The sequence below is a fragment of the Meles meles genome, chromosome 20, assembly GCF_922984935.1.
Source record: "Meles meles chromosome 20, mMelMel3.1 paternal haplotype, whole genome shotgun sequence".
NCBI lineage: Eukaryota > Metazoa > Chordata > Mammalia > Carnivora > Mustelidae > Meles > Meles meles.
In genome coordinates this window covers 26,924,284-26,948,468 of record NC_060085.1, presented here as the reverse complement: position 1 = coordinate 26,948,468, position 24,185 = coordinate 26,924,284, and the positions used below count along the sequence as shown (strand labels likewise).

The window sequence follows — 24,185 nt, the reverse complement described above, 5'->3', positions numbered from 1 at the left end:
ATTGAACTGTGATCTCTCCAGGGGCTTTCACTGGCTCTTAGTCCTTCAAGTCCAAGGATGTTTTATGGACCCATTCCAGCAGACAAGCACTTGCTCTCCCTGGCAACACCCTACTAGCCTTTGGTGTGTTGCACTGTAAATGGTAAAACTGCCTATAACATCATGTAACTCAAACCAGAGTTGACCTTAATTACGCCCACCAGGGCAATTAGAGAGTCAGAGTTTGGGTGTGTCCTGGGACAGCTGGCTGCGAAACCCCAGTGAGGACAGAAAGTCTGGCCGGATTTCCCACTGACCCCTGCCTCACCGTCCCCTCCACAGAAGCCTTCCTCACCCCAGTTGCCCTCTGGGGTGGACCACTTCCGAGTTATCCATTCTCAGGAAAAGGCACATGGCATGCCACCGCAGGGCTGATGACCAGATGTCACAGCTGGTTCCCGGTTGGGATAGGAGAGACTCTGCAGGGGATGGTCCCTCAATTACGCAGGCCAATTTCCGCACCAGAGTGACAAAAACAGGGGCCGCTAAAAGACTAGACCCTTTTCTTCATTTCCTTGGGGAAAGAAACCCATGCTCTTCAGTTCCTCAGAGAAGTGAAAGTAGCAGCAAGGAATCCAGTTATTCCTGTTATCTGCAGGCTTTATAAGTCAGCTGAGCCCGAGGAGGTGGCCCGGAGCCCGTGCACGCCAGCCACCGCGGTCCTCTTGCTGAATCTGGAGCCGCACCAGGATGCCCCGGCTGCCCGCCTTCCCGCTGCTTCTCCTCCTCTCCATCAGCAGTGCTCTGGCCCTGAGGCTCTGCTCCTTTAACGTGAGGTCCTTTGGGGAAGCCAAGAAGGAAAACAAGAATGTCATGGACGTCATCATGAAGGTGAGACCCCTTCTTGTCACAGAGAGCGCTGGATCCCCCTCATGCCCTCTCTCTGCCTTCGGACTTCAAGAGACTCTGGAGAAATTTCACCCAAGTTAGTCTCTAGAGGGAAGGTAGCAGCTGCCTTTGCATTCGGTCGCAGTACTGACAGCAGTAATGCCAATAACCACATCCCCTCTCCGGGCTTCATGTCATCCTCTGAACATGAGGGGCGTTCGGGAGCTACTACAGCTCCTCTCTGTGGGATTGTTCAGGGGGTTGTGTGCGTTGGTAAATGTAAAGCTCCTAAAACAGTATCTGGCTCCTAGTAAGCTCCTGGGAAGGGCTGGCTAGTACCATGATTTTTATTACCATTTACTGAATGCCCCCGCCAGGCACCACAAATACACGATTTCATTCCATCACCCTCAAGAAGGAGGGTTATCAACCCCCATGAAGAGATGAACAACAAAAGGTGTAGTGACCTCATGTAGGTGGTGGATGGGTGGAGGGGGAGCTAGGATGCCAGCCCAGCCTAGTCTTTCTTTTTATCCATCAATACAGCACAGATTTTTTTTCCTTCCTTCCTTTCTTCCATCCTTCCTTCTTTCCCTTTCCTCCCTTTCTCTTTCCTTCCTTTTTCTTTTCTTTTTCTCTTCTTCTTTCTCTTTCCTTTCCCTTCTTTCTCTTCCACCCTTCTCTCCCTTCCTTCCTTTCCCTTCTTTTTCTTTCCTTCCTTTCTCTCTCTCTCTCCCTCCCTCCTTCCCACCTCTCCCTCCTTGTCCACCTTCTACCCCATCAACCTTTCCCAACTACCAATTCTAAACATTCTCTCCACTTAGGTAAAACTTCCCTGGGTAGTATGACCAAGGTCCGGAGTGGCTGCTCACGTTTCTCTGGAGGCAACTAACTATCTTTACCTGACACGTTAATTAATCTCTGATGATGCTGGGAGCTGAAACCTTTCCCAGGACTCTGTCTGGGTATTATCACCTTAGAAAATACTGTGGGCACCACGGTATGGTGGGAACACCACCAGCCTTGGATTCAGATCCTGCCCAGCAGCTGTGTGAGCAAGCCCGGGAACTCCCCTCTCCTCTCTGAGCCTCTGAGCCTTTCAGAAATTGGGCCTTACACAACCCATGACACTGGTTGGCAGAGAGAACTCAAGGTGTGGAAGGGCCCCAGGAGAGCCTGGGACGGGGCAGATGATCAAAGACAGAGCCGCTACTGTTGGGATTAATACACAAAATGGATTAGAACAAGGACTACATGCTCTGTTCTTTTTTAGATCGCCCTCTCCCTTGTTGGCCCTGCCCTTTGGATGGCACCCAAGGCCTTCCAGCGGCGGTCGTTTAACCAGAACAACCATGCCCAACCTGTGGGAGCCGAGACTCCCTGGCACTACAGGGAGCTCTGACGTGCCAGAAAACTATTTTCCCTGCTTCCTCGCACAAGGGCACATGGAGCCTGGGTACCTACGAGTTCCCTAGTGCCGATCACCTTCCTCACTTATTCTACCCAGGAAGTCATCACAATCTTAAGAGGCTGTCTTTTGGTTCTTGGAGATTCCATCATTGGGGCCCTATACTCAGCACCTCCTTGGAGCTGCCACGTCCTAGAGAGCTGACTGATGGACAGCCCATCACACCAAACACCAAGCATGTGGGAAGTCTCTGTCAAGGACTCCTTACCTAACCCCACTGCTGCAAAACCATCCTGTAAACAGAGGCCATCCCCAAACACTGCCGAACCAATGAGGACACTTACAGTGAAACCCAACCCAGACATTCAGGGCAGTAATATTCACAGGGCCTTGTGTCTGCATACCTGCTCCCGGCCAGGAATTTTATATTTTTATTTTTATTTATTTGAGAAACAGAGAGAGAGGAGAGCAGGAGAGAAGAGCAGAGGGAGAGACAGCCTCCACACTGAGCAGGAAGCCCAATGTGGGGCTCTATCCCAAGACCCTGGGATCATAACCTGATCACGACCTGAGCCAAAGGCTGACGCTTAACCAACTGAGCCACCCAGATGCCTCCATATTCTTATTTAATATTATGACATAGGTGGTATTCCCCCCACTTTGTAACAGAGAAGGCCGACTCAGAATGGTGAAGTGCCTTACCCAGGATTCCCTAGCAGGTAAGCAGAAGAGCCAGGATCAAATCCAGCCCTATGAACCAACCCTATTAGAGAAGATGCCTTTTCTACCCTTCCATACTGGCTTGATCACTTTGGAGATGAGTCCAGCTTCATTATGCTATTGTCTATGACCTTCATCAGGGAGGTTGGAGAGTGAAGGAGGCCTGCCTTCTCCATCTTGGATTTGCCGGCTGGCACCATGGGCAGTTCTCCAGATGCCAAACCCTGCCTGGGCAAGGCTGCTTCTGTCCCATTCCTCAGTTTGTGTCCTTAAAGAGCAAAGTTTGTTAATCCAACGAATACTGAAGGTAGGCCAAGTATTCGATGCTCTGAGGCACTCGGGTTGAGATGGGGGACATGGGAGGCATCGTCTCCCACAGCACATGGTACTTATAATTTCGAGAGTGCTTATTGTTAGCCAGGCCCTTAACAGGCCTCACAACCCCTCTGGTTGCCTTTTGCACATGGGCAAGTGGAGTTCAGAGAGAAGGACATAGTCCCTGGTCATGGAGCCAGTAAGTGTGAGAGCAAAGTCTGGGACCCTGGCCTAACGGACCCTCTCTGGGCTCTGTCCCCTCCCGTACTGTGCTGTTCCCTGTTTAGAGGCACAAAAGACGGCTTCATAGGCTGCTCTTGGCCGCAGAGTCTTCCTAAGATTTCTTTAGACTGTCCCTTCCCATCTTTCCAGGCCCACTCACTGCACAATACCGCTTGCTGGGAACGCTTCACTGTTGGCTGTGCTCAGCCTCTCCTCCCTCCCATCTGTGAACGGAGTCAGAAAAATCTTGAGTTTCAGGTCTGGGAGGGCCTTCTGGGGGGCCTCCCATCTCTGGAGGCTCATTCTGAGGAGATAGATTCAGGGGAGAAGTATTTTTTCCTGGCCTGAAACGGGGGCAGGGAAAACATGTATCAGTGATAGATTTGAAAAGTGAGTATTTAATCACTGTGGCGAAAATGCTCAGAACACCACTGAGGCTGAAAAACATGAACAAAAAACCAACCAGTCCCAAACTGTGTGATAAACATTGCCCCACTGTTTGCAGAGCTTCTTTTCCAGGCCAGGGACTGGACTGAATGCCTTATATCTATCATATTCTTTAATCCCCATGACACCCCCATGAGGATGATTTCATCCCAGGTTATAGATGAGGAATCTGGCGGGTTTGAGGAGCTTAAGTGATTTTGCTCAGGATCACACAGCTGGTGAGCAATAAAGTCAAGATATGAATCTGAGGCCATTTGATGCTAACAGGCGAGTTATTTTGATGTCATTTTGTAAATATAAGTACAGAAATCATGAGAGAAGTGTCTGGGTGATGGATTTATAGGTCATCAGGTGATTTTTTTAATAGTCTTTTCTGTATTTTTCAAATTTCTACAATAAGCAACATTATTTTTATAATTAGAAAACTGTTAACAAAATTATTTTTTAAAGGCATGAGTCTTTTTTTTTTTTTAACATTTTATTTATTTGACAGAAATCACAACCAGGCAGAGAGGCAGGCAGAGAGAGAGGAGGAAGCAGGGTCCCTGCAGAGCAGGGAGCCCGATGCGGGGCCCGATCCCAGGACCCTGGGATCATGACCCGAGCAGAAGGCAGAGGCCTTAACCCACTGAGCCACCCAGGCGCCCCAACAAAATTATTTTTTAAAGCACTGGCTAGGAAATTTATTCCCATTTTTCTTATGCTGCCATAAAGAAGAGTTAAACACAGGAAGGTATTTGTGCTTTATAAACTGGGCTCAAATAGCTCCAGTATGGCTCCCTGGGCCTCCCTCCCTCTCTCTCCTACCCTCCTCTCTCTCTTTCTCATGCCAGATGCTGTAGAGTTGTGAGTAAAGCAAGGCCTCACAGGTCGTCTGGGACACAGCAGGCCCCTTACAGAATTTTGTTAGATGGATAAACAAGTGAGTGGAGAGATGGGTAGGAGGATGGATGGACAGTTAAAGTTCTAGGGTTCGTCCCCAGGAGAACTCCAATGATGAGATTCATCACTCACTGCACTGTAGGTTCCAGTCTATAGGAAATTCTTCCAGAGGTTCAGAGGCAAGTACTCAAGGGACGTGGAGATCCGCTGGAGTATCTGCTGAAGATCTGGGGCTTTGGATTGTTTTTTGTGTGTGTGCGGGCAAAAGGGCTGAAGCAGGGAATCTAAAAGCTCAACCCTTCTGTTCAGGAAATGCAGTCTGAACCCTGGTCCATTTTTGCCCTGCACCTGTGGATGACATTCAAAAGAAGCAATCACAGGAATATGGTGATTTCTTCGGCTGTTGAGCAAGTGGTCAAGAGGGGCTCTGTAGCAGATGATCCCATTATCCATATTCACACAATGTTCAGGTTACTTAGCCATGCTGAGGCTGAATGCCCAACTATATATACAGTGGGGATAATAAAAGGACCTGCATCGAAGGGTTATTATAAATTCAGTGAGTCGATGGTAAGAGCTGACTTTTTTTAAAAAATATTTTACTTATTTATTTGACACAGAGAGAGAGCACAAGCAGGGGGAGAGGCAGGCAGAGGGAGAAGGAGGAGCAGACTCCCTGCCGAGCAGAGAGCCTGGATGCAGGGCTCCATCCCAGGACCCTGAGATCATGACCCAAGCCGAAGGCAGAGGCTTTAACCCACTGAGCCACCCAGGCGCCCCTGCAGTTTTCTTTTTTAAATAACACTTTATTTAGAATTTTGAAACTAATTTTATTAAGTAAAAAATAGTCATTAGGGACTATTTTGAAACTACAGAAACATATAAAGAAGTGTTATCCTATCACTGGAAGATAAGAGCTATTGGCATTTAGGACATTATGAGCATTTTTCTACACAAAAATAAACACATAAATTTGCATCTGTTTTTTAGCACGGAGACTACCCTCAATCATCAGTTTTGTATCCTGCTTTTATATCAGAAGCATTTCATATGCTGTTATTATTTATTTATTTTAATAATTCTTTTAAAACATGACTTTTTCAAGCAGGGGAAGGTGCAGAAGGAGAGAGAGAAAATCTTAAGCAGGCTCCATGCCCAGCACAGAGCCCAGTATAGGGGTCTATCTCACACCCCTGAGATCATCACCTGAGTCGAAATCAAGAATCAGACGCTCAACAGACTGAGCCACTGAGGGACCCGTTAACATGACTTTTAATGCTATATAATGCCCTATGCTATCTTTCATTTAATGGTTTCCTATTCAGGGATACTTAGGTTGTTTCCAATTTTGTTGTTGTCGTTGTTGCAATGTATCTTCCTCTTTGATCTGTATAAGTTATAATAATAGTAGTAATAATTTACTGTGTGCTCCTATATGGCTGGCACTGCTCCAAGTGCCCATTTAATCCTCCAGCAATGCTGTGAGGGAGGAACTATCATCATTCCAATCTACAGATGAGGATACTGAGATGCAGAGAGGTAGCAGATATTACATTAACGATAGGAGACCTTCCTCCAGGTGAGAAAACTAGGCCAAAGGGTAAGTACATTCTCCAAGGCTTTTGATCCATACTTTAAAGAGTATTTTTTAAAAAGATTTTACTTATTTTTAAGTAACCTCTATACCCAATGTGGGGCTCAAACTCACAACCCTGAGATTAAGAGTAGTGTGTTCCACCAACTGACCCAGTCAGACGCCCCTAGGCTAAAATGCCTTCAAGACAGGTCTGACAGTGACAGGTAACTAAATCAGCAGGCTGGCTTGGTGGCCAGACCCAGCTCTCCCTGGTATTTTATTTTATTTTTTATTTCTTTTTTTTTTAAAGATTTTATTTACTTATTTGACACAGAGAGAGAGAGATCATAAGTAGGCAGAGAGGCAGGCAGAGAGAGCGGGTGAAACAGGCTCCCTGCTGAGCAGAGAGCCCAATGCAGGGCTTGATCCCAGGACCCCAGGATCATGACCCGAGCTGAAAAGGCAGAGGCTTTAACCCACTGAGCCACCCAGGTGCCCCTCTCCCTGGCATTTTAACAGCATCGTGGGCTTTATAGTCACACGATCCTGAATTCAAATCCTGACTCTACCATCTATATACTGGCTGTGTGACTTCAAACTTTTCACCCAATCACTCTGAGCCTGATTTCTGCTTATGGTTATTCATAAGGTTGGTGAGGTTCAGAGTAGGCTCACAATAAATGTTAGCCCTTGTAATTTTTTTTTTGTAATTTTTATTATTATAATTTTGTTGCCAGGTGAACTGGGGAGACCCGTATCTAGCCATGTCCCTCTCACTTCCTAAGAGCTTAATAAATATTTGCAGTTGTTATTGTGATTATTCAAGCAAAGCCAAGATATAGGACACATGATCATGTGATCATAGGCTCTGGATTCAGTCTGCCTAGATTTGCATTCTGTGTCAGCCACTTTCTAACTGAGTGACTTTGGGTAGTTTACTTGGCTTCCCTGGAGCCCCAGACTCCTCATCTTTACAATGGACTTAACTGGGGTGCCTGGCTGGCTCAGTCGGTGGAGCTTGTGACTCTTGATCTCAGGACTGTGAGCTTGATTTTCACATTGGCCATAGAGGTTACTTAAAAATAAAAACTTTAATAAAATAAAATAAAATGGACATAACAATATTACCTACCTCAGGAAGTTCCTCATTTGTTTCAGCAATGAAATTAATTACTTTAACCAAACACTAATCCTATACTTAAAACATAGTCAGTGCCCAATAAAAGATTTTATTATGTGTAGATTATTTGCCTGAAAACATCTGGGAATTCTGTCTCTGCAGGTCATCAAACGCTGTGATATCATACTCCTGATGGAAATCAAGGACAGCAACAACAGGATCTGTCCCACCCTGATGGAGAGATTAAATGGGTAAAGACGGGGTGGAGTAGGGGAGCCTGGACCCCCTGCAGGCTCAAGGTTAAGTGCAAGGATATCTGAAAAGCCCGGGGAACTGAAACTAGCAGTGAAAGCCAGCACTACCCTGACCACCACGTCACATGGCCAACACTGCCCAGGCTTCCACCTCCACTAGCTGCAGGCCTGAGAACTTTCAACCGGCTAGTTTTAATATGATAAAGCAAAATAGAGGAAATGGATGAGGAGCCAAGACAGAGAGAGAAACGAAAGAGACAAGAGGTTTTCAGACAAGACGCTGAAATTAGAACTACTGTCATAAAGAAAAGATTGAGTACAAATATGAAGTTATGATATGCCCGCAGGCTGGAATATTACGTAGCCATTAAAAACCACGTTCACTACAGAATATGTTAGAGCTAAATATTCAGCATGGGACGACGACTGCAGTTATCTTGAAAGCAATTCAAAAAAGGTTCAGAATTATAGATAGAGTGGCCCATTTCAGTGATCACATTACTACTATGCTTGAGTAAGAGTGTGTTTGAGTTTGCACAGGGATAGAGGAGAGAATGAGAGGATATGCTCCACACTATTAAGAGTGGTTACTTCTGGGTCAGGGAGGTGGGTGTGATTGCGGGACCACTGCGGATGGGGTCACTGAAGAAATGGGAAACATTTACTTTTTATTTTATATACTTGTATATGATTTGAATATCTTACAAAAAGTCTAGATTGATTTTATAACTTCAAAAAACCCCAAAAGATAATGTCCTCAAATAATTTATAATTTTGGTTTATAGTTATGATTTATATTCTTTCTCAAAGAATAATCAGCAGACCTAGCTACCTGAAAATCACCCCAAGTGAGTTAAAAAGGCACATTCCAGAACTTGCAGGCTATTGAATGAGAATGTCTGCGGGATCCCTGAGAGTGATCTTCATCTAAGCAGCCTTCCCGGGTGATTCTGACGCACTCTAATTTTTAAAAACATCTAATGTTTCTTTTGTACATGCATGATAAGATTACACCACAAACCAGAACATATGATAATATGTACCAAGCAGTTCAATTATGTCAAAAGAAAAACAAAACAAAAAACATTTAAAAGGTTCAAAAGCAGTGAATCAAACAGCTGATGACGGCTATCTCAGAGCAAAAATTACAAGGAATTTAAATATGTTGTCTTTTATATATTGTCTGTATTTTCCAAGTTTCCTACAATGAGAATGTTATATGCCCTTTCCTTTTTCTTATGATGTATTTTAAACATTCTTAAGAGCACAGAGAAAATGCTAACAACCATGTAATCTACCATCCAGTACATCTGGCCATTGTTACACTTTTATAATTAAGGAAACTCACGTTTGTTTGTTTTTTAAAGATTTTATTTATTTATTTGACAGAGAGAGAGATCACAAGTAGATAGAGAGGCAGGCAGAGAGAGAGAGAGGGAAGCAGGCTCCCTGCTGAGCAGAGAGCCCGATGCGGGACTCCAGGACTCCATCCCAGGACCCCGAGATCATGACCTGAGCCGAAGGCAGCGGCTTAACCCACTGAGCCACCCAGGTGCCCAGGAAATTCACGTTTAAAAAAAAAAAAAGAATGGTCAATCCAGCCTCGTTAAGCCCAGCAGGAACAGCCTTGCACACTCTCGTTCACAGAAGCCTCTTGGGCTGGCTCCACCCCACTCTGGGCCTCAGTTTCTCCTCTAAAAATATGCTTTACCCTCAGCAGCTCTTCTGGTTCCAGATCTGATCTTTGACGGTAGAAAAGGGAGTTTAGCACAAGGGTTAGGCACCTACGCTAGTCTCACACCACTTGTGTTTGGATCTGGGCTCTGCTATGCCTTTGAGCAAGTTATTCAACCTCTTCATACCTCATTTTCCCTGTCTACAAAATGGGGCTAATAATGGAAACAATCTTCCTGGGATGTGGCTGTGATTAAATCCTGCATGCAAGTGGTTGCACTGTGCCTGGCACGTAGCAGGGATCAGTAAGTGCTGGTGCAGTCTATTACTAGTAAAAGGAAGAAAATTACGATGGCAGATGGTGGTCCAGAGGGCCACATGCAACTGCTATCATCGATAACCCTAACTACATGCCAGACATCCTGTTAATCCATTTATGTGCACTGTTTCATTTACTCCCACACCTTGTGGGGTTGGTACTTTTACTGCTTCCCTTACAGCTGGGGGAACTGAGGCTCAAGAGAGGGATCTGCCCAAGATCACCCAGCCAGTTAATGGTGGAGCTTACCTTTGGACCTGGGTCATGTCTGACTCCAAAGCCCCCGCTCTATTCTGCACCTCCTCAGCCTCCCATAGAGGGGCGCTGGTCAGTTTTCAGAAGCATGAGAGGACAGGGGGCTCCAGGTGCCTCCCCAGAGCATCCTGGGTCGGGTCTTTCCACCCCCACTGCTGTCAGTTCTCCCCGACCTCCCTAGACTGTGCCATGGACTCCAGGCAGAGGCAGGCCTGTTTGTCCCCTTAACCCCCTAAGCCAGGAGGGGCCTTAATCACCTCACAGCTGAGTCATTGTGAGCAGTTTGCCAACCCAAAATTTGGCAGGCGAGATTCAGAACAAGGCCAGCCTTCCCAAACTGGAAACCCGGTGGAATCTACTATCCACACTTCTTGGGCCCCAGTAGCCGGATCTGCCATAGAAGTTGTATCTAGCATGCTCGGGAATTTCTGTATGGCCTCAGTGGGTTCCTAAAGACCCAATCTGCCATTTTCCAGCAGAACCTAAGAATATGCCACAGCTTAGATATGCCCTAGATCTTTTTGTGTGCGAATGAAGTAAAACTGTGTCAGGCCCTGCCCTGAGTGGAGTTATCAGCAGGTTTGGCAAACACACGGAGAGTCCATTTCCCTGGTATGAATGAGTGGTAGAGGTAATGGGACGTCACAGCTGTATCTCTAGCCCCCAGGGCATAAACAATACCTGACTTGTGAGAAAATGTTTGGGGGTTTCCAGAGCAGGAGTGAACATCCAATGAAAATGGTACTTGGGGGTGCCTGAGTGGCTCAGTGGGTTAAAGCCTCTGCCTTCAGCTCAGGTCATGATCTCAGGGTCCTGGGATCAAGTGCCGCATCAGGCTCTCTGTTCTGCGGGGAGCCTGCTTCCCGCGCTCTCTCTGCCTGCCTCTCTGCCTACTTGTGATCTCTCTCTCTGTTGAATAAATAAATAAAATCTTAAAAAGAAAAGAAAATGGTACTAGGAATTCTGCCTTTGAGAAATGTTCAGGAATAGTGCAGGGACAGGGTGACCTGATAAGGTTTACTCCACCTGGGAGTGTGAGGTCAGCCCCAGCCATGAACCAGAGTAGGATCTGGGGCTGATCTGGCCTGAATCTTCTATGGTCTCAAAAATGTCCCACAGGTACAGGCCAAAGCCTGTGGATTTGAGGTATATAGGATCTGAGCTCAAATCCCAGCTTTGCACCTGCAAACTATAAAAAATGGGCAACAATACTACCCACCTCCTAAGGGCAAGAGATAATAGTCTGTAAAGATCCTGAGAGATGTCACATTCCCAGTCGATGGTGGCCCTTCTTATTAGACTCTGAGGTTATGACGAATGACAGCCTTTCTCCACGATACCCTTGGCGATATGGATACAGATTGAAGAGAGGGGAGCTTGCAGTAGGGGAATGCTTATTTTTTAAGATGCAATGTAAATCTTTATGTTTTCTAGAAACTCAAGAAGATATATAATCTACAACTATGTGATTAGCTCTCGGCTTGGAAGAAACACATATAAAGAACAGTATGCCTTTCTCTACAAGTAAGTATAGTCTCGGCTTCCTGGGACATGATTCACTGCTAAATGATGACTGTGATTTGAATCAAAATGCATTTTTCTTCTTCAAAACCAAATTTGGATCTCTAATGATCTCTAACCAGTTCTCAATATCAAATAATATCAAAATATCAAAATAATTGCTGTCAAATTGAGGCTGAAGCAAAGCATTATCTCCTCAAAGTAAAAGCACACGCAGCTTCCTGACCTCGAATTTGCTGGTTGGTTCAGTGGCTGCCTGGTCTGGAGGGTCAGTTCTTTACCCTTCACAGTTAAGTTCCAGCCCAGGGATGGAAACCTGAGCTGCCCAGCATGGCTGACTCTGAAATTTCACAGTGTTGTCTTCTTCTTACCAGTAATTGTGTTTTAAGTCTGAACGTTAACTTGTGGCTGCCCCAGAGAACTGGTGCTGTTCTGGTCTCCAGTTTTCAAAGGGCTCTGGCCATTGAGAAGAGTTGACGGAACCTTGTTCTCGAGGGAAAGATCCCTTGCAGGGCAACAGCCTGTCTGGGGGACCGATAAAGCTACGGGCTATGTCTCTGCTTCTTGAATGAGGTTATGAAGACAAATGAATCAGCGGGAAGGGCTTTCTTTTTTATTTCTAGGGAAAAGCTAGTGTCTGTGAAGAAACGCTACCTCTACCATGACTATCAGGCTGGTGACGCAGATGTGTTTTCCAGAGAACCCTTTGTGGTCTGGTTCCAGTCACCCCACACTGGTGAGATCCACAGGCCCCTCTTGCTCATGACCTTCCTGTGATCCCATGAATGGACAGTAGCCCCGAGTGTGAGCAGGGGTCCCAGGGTTTGCACAGCGTCGTTAGGGAGACATTAGACTTGAGATGGCCATTAAGAACGTCTAATATCTGAATGTTGAGGAGGTAGCCTGGTTTCTCAGAATGCCATGACTCAAGAACTCCTCAGCCTGGAACTCACCTTCTGAAATCAGTGATAACTCCACTCTTTGAACTTTTAGGTTGATGGAAATTATTTACCATGATTTTTTCAGTCCCAATCAAATACAGCTTCATTAAAAAAAGAAAGTCCCAGCGATGGCTAGCAGAGACGAACCCCCAACCTGGAGTCTCCCTCTCCCTCGCCCTCCAATCTCCTCCACAGACTGCATATAGAGAGGACATCCAAACGACTACACGTCTGAGCTCTGACAACTACACTTGTATAAGCCACTAACAATTATAGATCCCTGACTAGTGCCAGGTTCCTGTAATCCTTGCAACACCCCGCACGGGAGGACCTAGGATTATCTGCACTTTACATTTGAGGAAGCCAGGGTTCAAACAGGTGGAATCACTGGCTCAAGGTCACTCACTCAGTAGTTGGAACCCAAGCCACTATCTTGGGTGCCCACACTCTTAACCACTGTGCATATCTAACTGCAAAGTCAATAATTAATTTGGTTTGCAGATTGGAGCTGAATGTATCAAATATTTTTTTCAGGGCCTACCACGTTCTGTTTCAGGTACTGGACAAGGCAGACAAGGTCCCTGTCCTAGGGAAGTTATGTTGTAGTGGACAAGACAGACACTGACCAATAAATATCCATAGAGCTGTATGTATGTACAGCTGCATATCCATTACACAAATATAAACAGCCTGAAGGAGGAACATAACTATTTCTGCCCTGGCTTTATGAGTACTTTGGGAAAACAAACATGGAAGGATCGTGGTGGAAATTTCCAGTAGAAAAAGAGAAGGAGGGGCGCCTGGGTGGCTCAGTGGGTTAAAGCCTCTGCCTTCCGCTCAGGTCATGATCTTAGGGTCCTGGGATCGAGCCCCGCATCAGGCTCTCTGCTCAGCAGGGAGCCTGCTTCCTCCTCTCTCCCTGCCTGCCTCTCTGCCTACTTGTGATCTCTGTCTGTCAAGCGAATGGATGAAAATCTAAAAAAAAAAAGAGAAGGAGGTGGGGGCTGTTTAGAGCAGAAATGCACTTCAGAGAGCAGGTGTAATAATCACCTTTGTCAGACACACAATTCCCATTTGGCTGACCAGTGTTTGCAGAGCACCCTGCCCCCTCTTCTCGAATAGAATCTTCAGCTACACATAGCTAAACATGACTAAACAAACCTGTTTATCTTGAGCATCTACCTTTCCTCCTTTCTCTAACTCTCCTCCCGGGGGATGGCATCACAGCCATGCCCTGTTTGGAATTCTCTCTCTTGTACAAGGAAACATCCTTATGTCCCCTCTGAGATTAAAGATGAAGTTAGCCATTCGTTTATCATTTTTTTCCTTTATTCATTTATATCATTTAGTCATTCATATATCATTTTTTCCTTTATTCATTTACTCATTCATTCATTCAATCATAAGCTCAATCAACAAACATTTTTTTAGTCCCTCCCATGGGCCAGGTGCCGTGCTAAGTGCTGGAGCCAAGCCAGTGAGCAAGACGGAGCCAAGGTTCCAGTGGGACAAACTAAGAAGCATAGCAAGTAACTTCAGAGTAGGAAGGAAGTAAAAGCAGGGCACATTCCATAGTGGGGTGAGGGGCCTGCCTTAGATGGGCCAGGCCACAGATGGCCTCTTCAGGGTGACATGGGGTGTGACCTGAAGAAGCCAGTCACGGAAGGCTGAGGGAAGGGCCTTTCCAGGGGGAGGTCCCAGTGAGCACACACAAACTTGAAGGTGGGAAAAGGGTAGGGGTGTTTAGGGGGGCCAAAGAGAGGATGGGGAGTGGAGTGGAGGCCGGAGGAGGAGAGTGGGAGACAAGGCTGGTGGGTAAGTGTGGGGTCGTGGAGACAGGCTTCCGGATCTGAATCCTAACTCCCCACTGTGTGACTTGAGCAGTGATTCCCCACCAGCCCTCAGCTCCCGAGTAGGAGTGGGGACCCAGGCACTGGGCAAGGGAACGCCTGGGGAAGAGGCCCTCAGAACATGCCAGCTGCCAGCAGCAGGTGGGCAAGGCACAGCTCCCAAGCTCACCCACATTCCTGGATACAGGCTCGCTCAGTCCCTCCTGGTGGGGAGGTTTTCAGCTATTTCACAAAGGCTGTTTTTAAAAAATATATAATTTTAGAGGGGCTTTTTTCCAGATTACAAAAGAAACATAAACTGACAAGCCTCAATTTTAACTAGAAAAAATTTTTTCTTCCGTACAAAAGCCAAAGAGACTTCTTATTTTTTAAAAAGTGGAAAATACCATTTTCAAAAAATGAGAAAGTAAAAACACCCACAATGTCAGCAAGGAGTCCTGAGTACCAGCTTTCTCTTGGCCGGGCAGGTGAATGGGCAAAAAGAGGCTTTCACGCACTGAGAACAGCAGCCCGATGGTCCCAAGAACATTCACATCTCAGCCACTGGCTGGCTGGCCCCTCCAGAAATGAGAAGACCCAGGCAGTGCAGTCTGGGCCTTCCGGAAGGACAGCATGTTTCTCTCCAGCAGTGCTCCCTGAACCCGCTCCTGTTCAGGGAAGTGTACGTGTGACCTCTGCCTCTTTCCTATTCCTCAGCTGTCAAGGACTTTGTGATTGTCCCCCTGCACACCACTCCTGAGACCTCCGTGAAAGAGATTGATGAGCTCGCTGATGTCTACTGGGATGTGAAACGCCGCTGGAAGGCAGAGGTGATGACCCTCTGTGTCTGTTGAACTCCCATCTAGCAGAGGCAGAATCTGGTTCTGGGAAGGGATGAGTGACTCCCCGGGAGGGCAAGGGGGGCAGGACATGTGCAACGCAGCACCCTGTTAGAGCCTCATTTTAGGCCTTACCTCAGCCTTAAATATCCTTCTTGCTAAATCTGCCTGGGTCTCGTCCATGGGGGGCTTGGCAATTCATACTCTGCTCCACTGGTAATGGCTGCCCCAAATCACTGACTGAAGAGTGGGAGCTGGGCCTTATGCTGAGGCTGGACATGGATAAGTCGATTTAATCCTCCCAATAACCCCATGATTAACTACCTTTATCATTCTCACTTTGCAGTGAGTACAGTGGTCAGGAGTCCTTCACTGCATGGGACAGACTCTCAAAACTGGTTTCTGAAAGGGAGGTGCAATTTATTGGCTCATGTAACTAAAATGTCCAGGAGTAGTTCAGGCATAGCTGGATCCAGTAATCAGGGCTTTTCTTGTTGCTTTCTTTCCATCTCTTTGCCCTCTGGGTGGGCTCCACCTTTGGGATGGCAAGATGGACACCAGCAGCTTCTAGCCCACTGACAAACTGTCTGTCCCACTATGCAACAAGTGCCCCGAGGTTGAGTCCCATTGGCCCTGATTGCGTCACATGTCCATCCCTGAACCAACCACTGTGATCAGGGGGGTTGAGAAGCTCTGATTGGTTAAATCTGTGTGAGCTTCAGCCCAACCTCACAGACAGAGGTGAAGGACGAAAGTGGTTTCTCCGGTGATCTAAGGGTGCTATCTAGGGGAATATATCCACTGTCCTTCTTGGCCTCAATTATTTTCTCACCTAGAAAACAGGGATGCCTCCTGTGCAGCTGTGAGGGTCTGTGAAAGCTCTTGGCGAGTTCAGAAGTCTTCCAGAGGGCTTTTCCTCATTCCTCTTTCCTCCTTTTGGGATGTGACTCCAGTGACTACTCCCTTCCTCCTCCCCAGTTCCACCGTTCAAAGTGCAACATGGGTCAAATAAAGTGGGGGCGCAGAGCTAGGACATGGAGAGGACAAGGTGTGTAATTCACCGCTTATTTCTCTTGCCAGGCAAGAGAAAGACCCATTCATTCCTAAAAGTTTGAATTCTTTCAGTCATTTAACAATTTACTGAGCATCTCTTAAATGTCAGGCACTAGGGAGGCATTGATGGCACAAGAGTGAATAAGAGGGGCTACTCTTATGCTGAGGGCCTTCAGTGAGGCAGATCAGGATTTAATTCTCGACCTTATCACTTAAGCCAGTAAGTAGAATGGTCTAGAGCAGGTCACTTTATCCCTCTCTCCTGTTTCCATAGGGATTAAAGGTCCCTTCTACCTCCCAGTGTTTATTGTGAGATTTAACTTAAACTTTATGAAACATTTTTTAAAGATTTATTTGTTTATTTGAGAGAGAGAGAGAACATGAGGGGAGGAGCAGAGGGAGAGGGACAAGCAGAGTCCACGAGAGCACAGAGCCAGGGGTGGGGCTCCATCCCAGGACCCTGAGATCATGACGTGAGCTGAAATCAAGAGTCAGATGCTCAACCGACTGAGCCACCCAGGCGCCCCAGCCCCAACTTTATGAAACATTTAATGCTTGGCCTGACACATACTGCGTGCTCAGTAAACTGTGCCTAAAACAATAGGAGCCGGTCACTGGGGTTAAGGATGACATTCTGCCCTCAACCACACTCATCTATCTCAGGGAAAACCATGATCTCTGAGGTCAAATGTTTTTGAAGAAAATGCTAAAGTCAGCAACAACCCCAAACAATAGCACTAACAAGGAAATATGACACTTCCTCTGGATTAAGGAATATTAAAAGTTTTTTCCCGAAAGCTCTGTAGGGAAAAACACTTCTAAGATAGAAGGTCCTGTTGGTGGCCTCGGGGCAAGGGTGGACAACCCACTCTTCACCCCCTCCCTTTCAGGCTCTTCCCACTTCCTCAGTAGACAGAATTTCCACAGGAGTAAGTTCCCAGCTTACAAACAATAGAAGAGAAAGCATGGTGCCAAAGCTGTCAAACCACCCAAATTCATTTTCCTGCTTGGAAACAAAAAAACGTTGATTCATTCATGTATTTATACCCTCCAGTAGTTTGAGCCAGAAAGATCTGAGGGAATAAATGAGCTGGATTCTTTTATGCCCACCCAACTCAGCATGCTGAATGACACGGATGCGGTGAGTAAGACCAGGAGGGAACGGCTGCAGCAAACATCCTACTGCCCCGTGACAACACCTTCCCTTGTACATTCTCACCTGTCAAATACTCATCAAGACCATGACTCCGTTTTGAACCTTAAAAACCTAAAAGAAATCAGGGTGCCTGGGTGGCTCAGTTGATTAAGTGTCTCCCATCGGCTCAGGTCATGATCCCGGGGTGCTGGGATTGAGACCCACGGTGGGCTCCCTGCTCAGCGGAGAGCCTGCTGCTCTTTCCCTCTGCCTTCCCCGTTTGTGCCAGCGCTTTCTCTCTCTCAAATAAATAAACAAAATCTTAAAAAAAAAAAGAAAAGAAAAGAAAAAGGAATGAAGAAAGACCCTGTATTAGTTTGCTAGTGCTGCCAAAAACTGGGCCATTTAAACAACAGAAAGGTATTCCTCACAGCTCTGGAAGCTGGATGTCCAAGGTCAAGGTGTCAGCAGGGTTGTTTTCTCCTAAAGCCTCTATCCTTGGTCTTCCCTCTGCGTCTGTCTGTGTCCTAATCTCTTTTAATAATTTTTTAATGAACATATAATGTATTATTAGCCCCAGGGGTACAGGTCTGTGAATTGCCAGGTTCTAACCTTTTTTATGAGGGCACCAGTCATACTGGATTGGGGCCACCCATATAGCCTCATTTAAAGGCCCTCTCTCTGAATACAGTCGCATGAGGTATTAGGTTAGGACTTCGGTGTATTAATTTGTGGGGGGGTGTTGGGGAGGGGAGGACACAATTTAGCTCATAACGGAACCCACTGTTTACAGGGTGTGGGAGGTGGAGCCACTGTTAGTGGGTCTAAGAAAAAGCATCTGGCAATAATACCTACAAGGTGACAATTACAAATAACATCTTTCAGAATTTCATTTTCATGGGTGACTTCAATGCCGGCTGTAGCTACGTCCCCAAGAAGGCCTGGAAGAACATCCGCTTGAGGACTGACACCAAGTTTGTCTGGCTGATAGGGGACCAAGAAGACACCACAGTCAAGGGGAGCACCAGCTGTGCATATGACAGGTAGGAGGCATCTGCCCGACGCAAGCTAGCCCACACAGTATTTGATATGCCTCAGGAAAGGCAACCCACCTCAGTCCATTAGACTTCGGGCCCACCCATTAGGTACTTGTGCAGTGTGCAACCTGCATCCCCACGCCTGGGAGCCCTGAGCATTGTAGCTTAGTGGCGGCTAGTGCTGGCCTGGCTTCAAATCCTGCCTCTACCACTCCGTGTCTACGACCAAGAGACTTAAGCTCTGTGTGTCTTTGCTTCCTGGCCTGTAAGACAGGTACTGTCATGAAGCCTCATTCATGGAGCCATGAGGAGGAGCAGATGAAGTAGTATGTGTCTTCTCACACAATGCCTGGCAGATGGTAGTGTTCCCACACTCACTGGCTGTTAATTATTTCATCACAAAGACATACCAGAATTTAGTCACTCAAATCCCCTGTCATCGAGCTTCGGTTATTGCCAAGAGTTTGCTAGGGTAAGCACTGCTGAAATGGACGATCCACATAAGACCAGTTAGAAGAAGGGTCTTTCCACTCTCAAAGCTTTTGCTATACATTCCTAAATGCAAATACATACCTTTAAGTAACAGCATTCTCAGGGTGCCTGGCTGGCTCAGTCAGTGGAGCATGTATCTCTCGATTTTGAGGTGTCAGTTCAAGCCCCACGTTGGCTGTAGTGCCTACATTTAAAAAAAAAAAAAAGTATTTGTAAAATCTCCCTGGGGATTTTCAGTTAGCTTTCATTTTTGCTCCTTAAATCAGGACATGTGGGAGGCACTCAAAGCATGGGAATGTTCCTGATCTTCCGCGGTTCCCAGAGCTCGGCCTGCCTCCAAGGAAGCATGAGATGGCTTCTGCCAGAAGACAGCTGTTCTCACTTCTCTAGTTTTGAGGTCAGGCTTTCACTTCCATCCCATGACCTCCTTTGTTCCTCTTGGAGCTTTCAGGGCTGGTGTGTCCTTTGCAGAAGTCCCTGCTCCAGCTCCCAAGAGTGGAAACAGCCCTAGCATTGGGGAAAGGCGAACGGAGGCAGGAAGTCACAGAAGCCTGGGCCACCCCCTAACCTACCACAACCCTGGTGCCTTCACTCCTCTTCTTACTTTGAGGGCTTGCCAGTTGAGCGGGCTGGAGATGGCCACTTGCCCACTCGCCTTGGGCAGGTCAACGCCATTCTGCGGCCCCATTCTTCTCCGCTGGCCAACATGGGGGAGGTGATCAAAAATAATGAAGCTGATGGGGGGCCTGGGTGGCTCAGTGGGTTAAGCCTCTGCCTTCGGCTCAGGTCATGATCTCAGGGTCCTGGGATCCAGTCCCGGATCGGGCTCTCTGCTCATCAGGGAGCCTGCTTCCTCCTCTCTCTCTCTGCCTGCCTCTCTGCCTATTTGTAATCTCTCTGTCAAATAAATAATAAATAAAAACCTTAAAAAAAAATAATGAAGCTGAAGAACAATGCATCGCCAGGAAAGATGCTCACAGTAGATCAGGAGGGGTGGGGGAACAGGAAAAAAGGTGTTTACTAAAAGAACCTCGGGTTTAGACACATATATGCCAAAGGATGGCAGGATTACATGTGATTTTTTTTAAAGATTAATTTCTCATTTGTGGCTCTGGATTTTCTGTATTTTCCAGACTGGCATATATATTTTATGTTATTTATTTATTTATTTGTCAGAGAGAGAGAGTGAGAGAGAGAGAGCGCACACAAGCAGTGGAAGCAGCAGGCAAAGGGAGAACCAGGCTCCCCTCTGAGCAAGGAGCCAATGTGGGACTCAATCCCAGGATCTTGGGTTCATGACCTGAGCCGAAGGCAAATGCTTAACTGACTGAGCCACCTAGGCATCCCTCTTTTATGTTTTTTTAAAGGGGTTATAAATTTCTGGGGTGCCTGGCTGGCTCAGTCCGTAGGACATGCAACTCTTGATCTTGGGATGTGAGTTCGAGCCCCATGTTGGGCATGGAGCCTACTTAAAAATGAAGAAAATTTATAATTTTTTTTTTAAAGATTTCATTTATTTATTTGACAGAGAGAGAGATCACAAGTAGGCAGAGAGGCAGGCAGAGAGAGAGGAGGAAGCAGGCTCCCTGCAGAGCAGAGAGCCCGACGCGGGGCTCGATCCCGGGACCCTGAGATCATGACCTGAGCCGAAGGCAGCGGCTTAATCCACTGAGCCACCCAGGCGCCCCAAAAATGAAGAAAATTTTTTTTTTTTTAAAGATTTTATTTATTTATTTGTCAGAGAGAGAAAGATCACAAGTAGGCAGAGAGGCAGGCAGAGGCAGAGGGAGAAGCAGGCTCCCTGCTGAGCAAGGAGCCTGATATGGGACTCGATCCCAGGACGCTAGGATCATGACCTGAACCAAAGGCAGCCGCTTAACCAACTGAGCCACCCAGGCGTCCCAAGAAAATTTAAAAAATTAAAGGGATGTACATTTCTAATTAAGGGAGTAGGATAAAATGGTCTCAATTCCAGTCTTTGTTCTGTGTTCAAATATTTATTGAACACCTCCCATGAGCTGTGCACTCCTGGACATGAAAGCTGCCAAGAGCTGGCCTGTGCAAGGCGCAGCCTCAGGAGGGCCTTCAGCGATCAGCTGACCTGCCCACACACGTCCCTAGAAGCCAGAAACAGAGGCAACTTAACTATGTTGCTCCTGACTCTCTGAGTCTGAAGGATGGCTTGAAGAAATCACCAAGTGAATGGGAAGAGTTTACTTGTGGATTGAGCTCAGAGTTAACCATGGTGACATTGGTAACAAACACAGGAAACCAAATCAGCCAGTCAGAATCAGGAAAAGCTCAGTGGATAGTTGTGACCTGGCAGTCGACTCACCTTGTCCTTCCTCAGTCAGTCGGTGGGGGCCATGTAGACCCCAAATGTATCACTCCACATGGGGTATATTACAGTCCATGTTTCCAAAACTCACTTAACTACCACGTTCCCAGTTTTTGCTGTCATTACAAAGCAACTGTACTATGATTTTCCCCTGTATTTGTCTTTAAATTTATTCATTTGTAATAAAAAATTAATTTTTAAAGGAAATTTCAGGGATGCCTGGGTGGCTCAGTTGTTAAGTGTCTGCCTTCAGCTCAGGTCATGATCCCAGGGTCCTGGGATCGAGCCTCATGTTGGGCTCCTTGCTCAGTGGGAAGCCTGCTTCTCCCTCTCTCACTCCCCTTGCTTGTGTTCCCTCTCTCGCTGTGTGTCTCTCTCTCTGACAAATAAATAAATAAATAAATAAATAAAGGAAATGTCATAATAAGGTAAGAAAATAGCATTATTTGTCATAAATTGAAAATAACTAAAAAAATAAGCCCAGTGAAACCGAACAATGTTAAATTCTGCCTTAATTATCTTGCTTGCAGAGTGCTTGGTGATTATAGCCTGCTCTGTCTTGGTTAAAATGGGAGCTTAGAGTGTTATTAAAGATAAGCCAGGGACGCCTGGGTGGCTCAATGGACTAAGCATCTACCTTCAGCTCAGGTCATGATCTTAGGGTCCTGGTATCGAGCTCTACCTCAGGTTCCCTCCCCACTAAGCAGGGAGTCTGCTTCTCCCTTTCCCTCTGCCCTCCACACCCCCACCCCATGTGTGCTCCCAATCTCTCTAATAAATAACTAAAATATTTTTAAAAAAGATAAGCCATGGGGCGCCAGGGTGGCTCAGTGGGTTAAAGCCTCTGCCTTCAGCTCAGGTCGTGATCCCAGGGTCCTGGGATCGAGCCCCGCATCGGGCTCTCTGCTCGGCGGGGAGCCTGCTTCCTCCTCTCTCTCTCTGCCTGCCTCTCTGCCTACTTGTGATTTCCATCTGTCAATTAAATAAATAAAATCTTAAAAAAAAAAAAAAAAGATAAGCCAGTACCTTTCTTCATAACCGAATCAGGAAAAGTGAAAAATAATTGCAAGGGGAACAACATTCTCAGTATGTAAGTCATTGATCCATGACGTGATGTCCATGTTTCATATAAAATCTTCTCTTCCACCTACAGGGCTACTGCCCACACAGGGAAACACTGTGTGCTGGTGCCCACAGAGCCCCAGTAGGGGATGATCCAATTTCCCCAATCTCAGGCACTGTCCTAAGGGAGACAAAACCAGGCCTGGAATTTGAACACCACATGAAAGAGCCAGGCTGCTCAGTCAATTCCGGAGGTCAAACAGGAAACTTGGTTTGTTTCACAAATCAACACGGTGGATTAACAGGACTGTCTTCTCCCCCCTTTTCTCCAGGATCGTGCTTAGAGGACAAGAGATCGTCAACTCTGTTGTTTTCAAATCAAACAGTACCTTTAACTTCCAGAAAGCTTATGGATTGACTGAGGAGGAGGTACAGCTGCCATCTTTGTCTTTCTGTACCACTGTCCTGGGAGTTGGGTTGGTGTCATCCTTTGAGACCACCACTGGAGATACAACATAGGGCCACTGGACCCCAAGTCTCAAAGTCTATGATTCATTCTGTGGCTTGAAGACCTACCTAAAATTCTGGTTGAGCTGGTCCAAGGATGACACTCACTAGTGTGTGTTCTACTGCATGACTTTAGGTGTTTTATCTCCCCACCTTAAGCCTGAATTTGTTCATCACTAAAATGACAGTCTCTGAATTCCCAAATTCATCTCCCTTTTCTCTTTATAGGCTTTGGAGGTCAGTGACCACTTTCCAGTTGAATTTAAACTACAGTCTTCAAGGGCCTCCACCAACAGCAAGAAATCTGTCTCTCCAAAGAAGAAAAAGGTCCGCCGCTCCTAAATACAAAGGAGCCATTGTATTAACCATTTCTTGCCTCTAAACAGAACAGCTCTAAGAGGCATGAGCTGCTGCCTGCACTCAGGAAACAAGACTGGTCCAACTGCTTTCATTTTCAACGTGAATTTAATCTGTCTTGAAATGGGGGTGCCTGGGTGGCTCAGTCAGTTAAGCGTCTGCCTTCAGCTCAGGTTATGATCCTGGGGTCCTGGGGTCCTGGGCTCGGCAGGGAGCCTGCTTCTCACTTTCTCTTTGCCCCTCCCCCTCTTGTGTTTTCTCTCTCTCTCTCTCTCTCTCCCCCCACCCCTCAAATAAATAAATAAAAATCTTTAAAAATTTTTGTCAAGTTGGGAGGAGAGTCTTCTATTATCCTACTTAGGCTCATACCTTCCCTGAATTACCCAAAAGGAAACTGGGGGCTTTTGCAGTCCTAAAGGATAGTCTTCATGTCCCAAGGAGAGCCCCATCAGCTGTCACTGCCTCTGCTCAGCCCTGCCATGAAAGAGGCTGCCGGAGAAGGAAGAACGTTGGCTTTCAGTCTTCATGGAGTGGATCCTAGACCACAGGAAATGACCAGGAAGGCCAAGGCCTCCACTGCACCCCATGATTTGGGCCCTTCACTCTCTGAGGAATCTACCTCCTCTTATCTGGGGTCAGGATGGTGATCATGTCTCACATGAAGGGAGGTTATCCCATTTGGTCTCCCTGCCTCTAAACTGTCCTCCAACTCAGCCAGCCCAGTGCCTACCAGTGCCGCCCTTTGAAATTCCATTCTGACCATAGCCCACCTACACTCCCATTCCTGCTTCTAAATCCCTCAGACACTCCCATCACCCACCTGGAGAGAGCCCAGAAGTTCTGGATGCCTACAAGGGTCTGTATTTTGTGGGGTATCATGTCAGCCTTGCCTTTGTCCCACCCTGCACTTTGTGCCCTGCGGGACTGCCCCTTCCCTGCATGTTCCAAGCCTCCCTCCTCCTAGGCTTTGAGGAGGTGAGCTGGCTGGCAGAGACTCAAGGATTTTGTTATCATT

At 46.7% G+C, this 24,185-nt stretch overlaps 1 protein-coding gene across 1 annotated transcript; it reads left to right on the top strand.

Annotated features, from left to right (window-relative positions):
- The first annotated feature begins 457 nt into the window (after positions 1-457).
- On the top strand, positions 458-23,423 carry DNASE1L3 (deoxyribonuclease 1 like 3). Its single transcript, XM_045989669.1, has 8 exons — positions 458-870; positions 7,720-7,808; positions 11,494-11,583; positions 12,204-12,316; positions 15,068-15,180; positions 18,263-18,420; positions 22,639-22,735; positions 23,042-23,423. The coding sequence occupies exons 1-8, from the start codon at positions 730-732 to the stop codon at positions 23,153-23,155; spliced, it is 915 nt and encodes a 304-aa protein (XP_045845625.1). The 5' UTR covers positions 458-729; the 3' UTR covers positions 23,156-23,423.
- The last annotated feature ends 762 nt before the right edge of the window (positions 23,424-24,185 follow it).

Bases quoted from the DNA above. Each gene is read 5' to 3' on its own strand.
- DNASE1L3 (XM_045989669.1), top strand. From the start codon at position 730: ATGCCCCGGCTGCCCGCCTTCCCGCTGCTTCTCCTCCTCTCCATCAGC. The intron at 11,584-12,203 runs GTAAGTATAGTC...TTTTATTTCTAG, and splicing joins CAGTATGCCTTTCTCTACAA to GGAAAAGCTAGTGTCTGTGA. The intron at 15,181-18,262 runs GTGATGACCCTC...AACATCTTTCAG, and splicing joins AACGCCGCTGGAAGGCAGAG to AATTTCATTTTCATGGGTGA.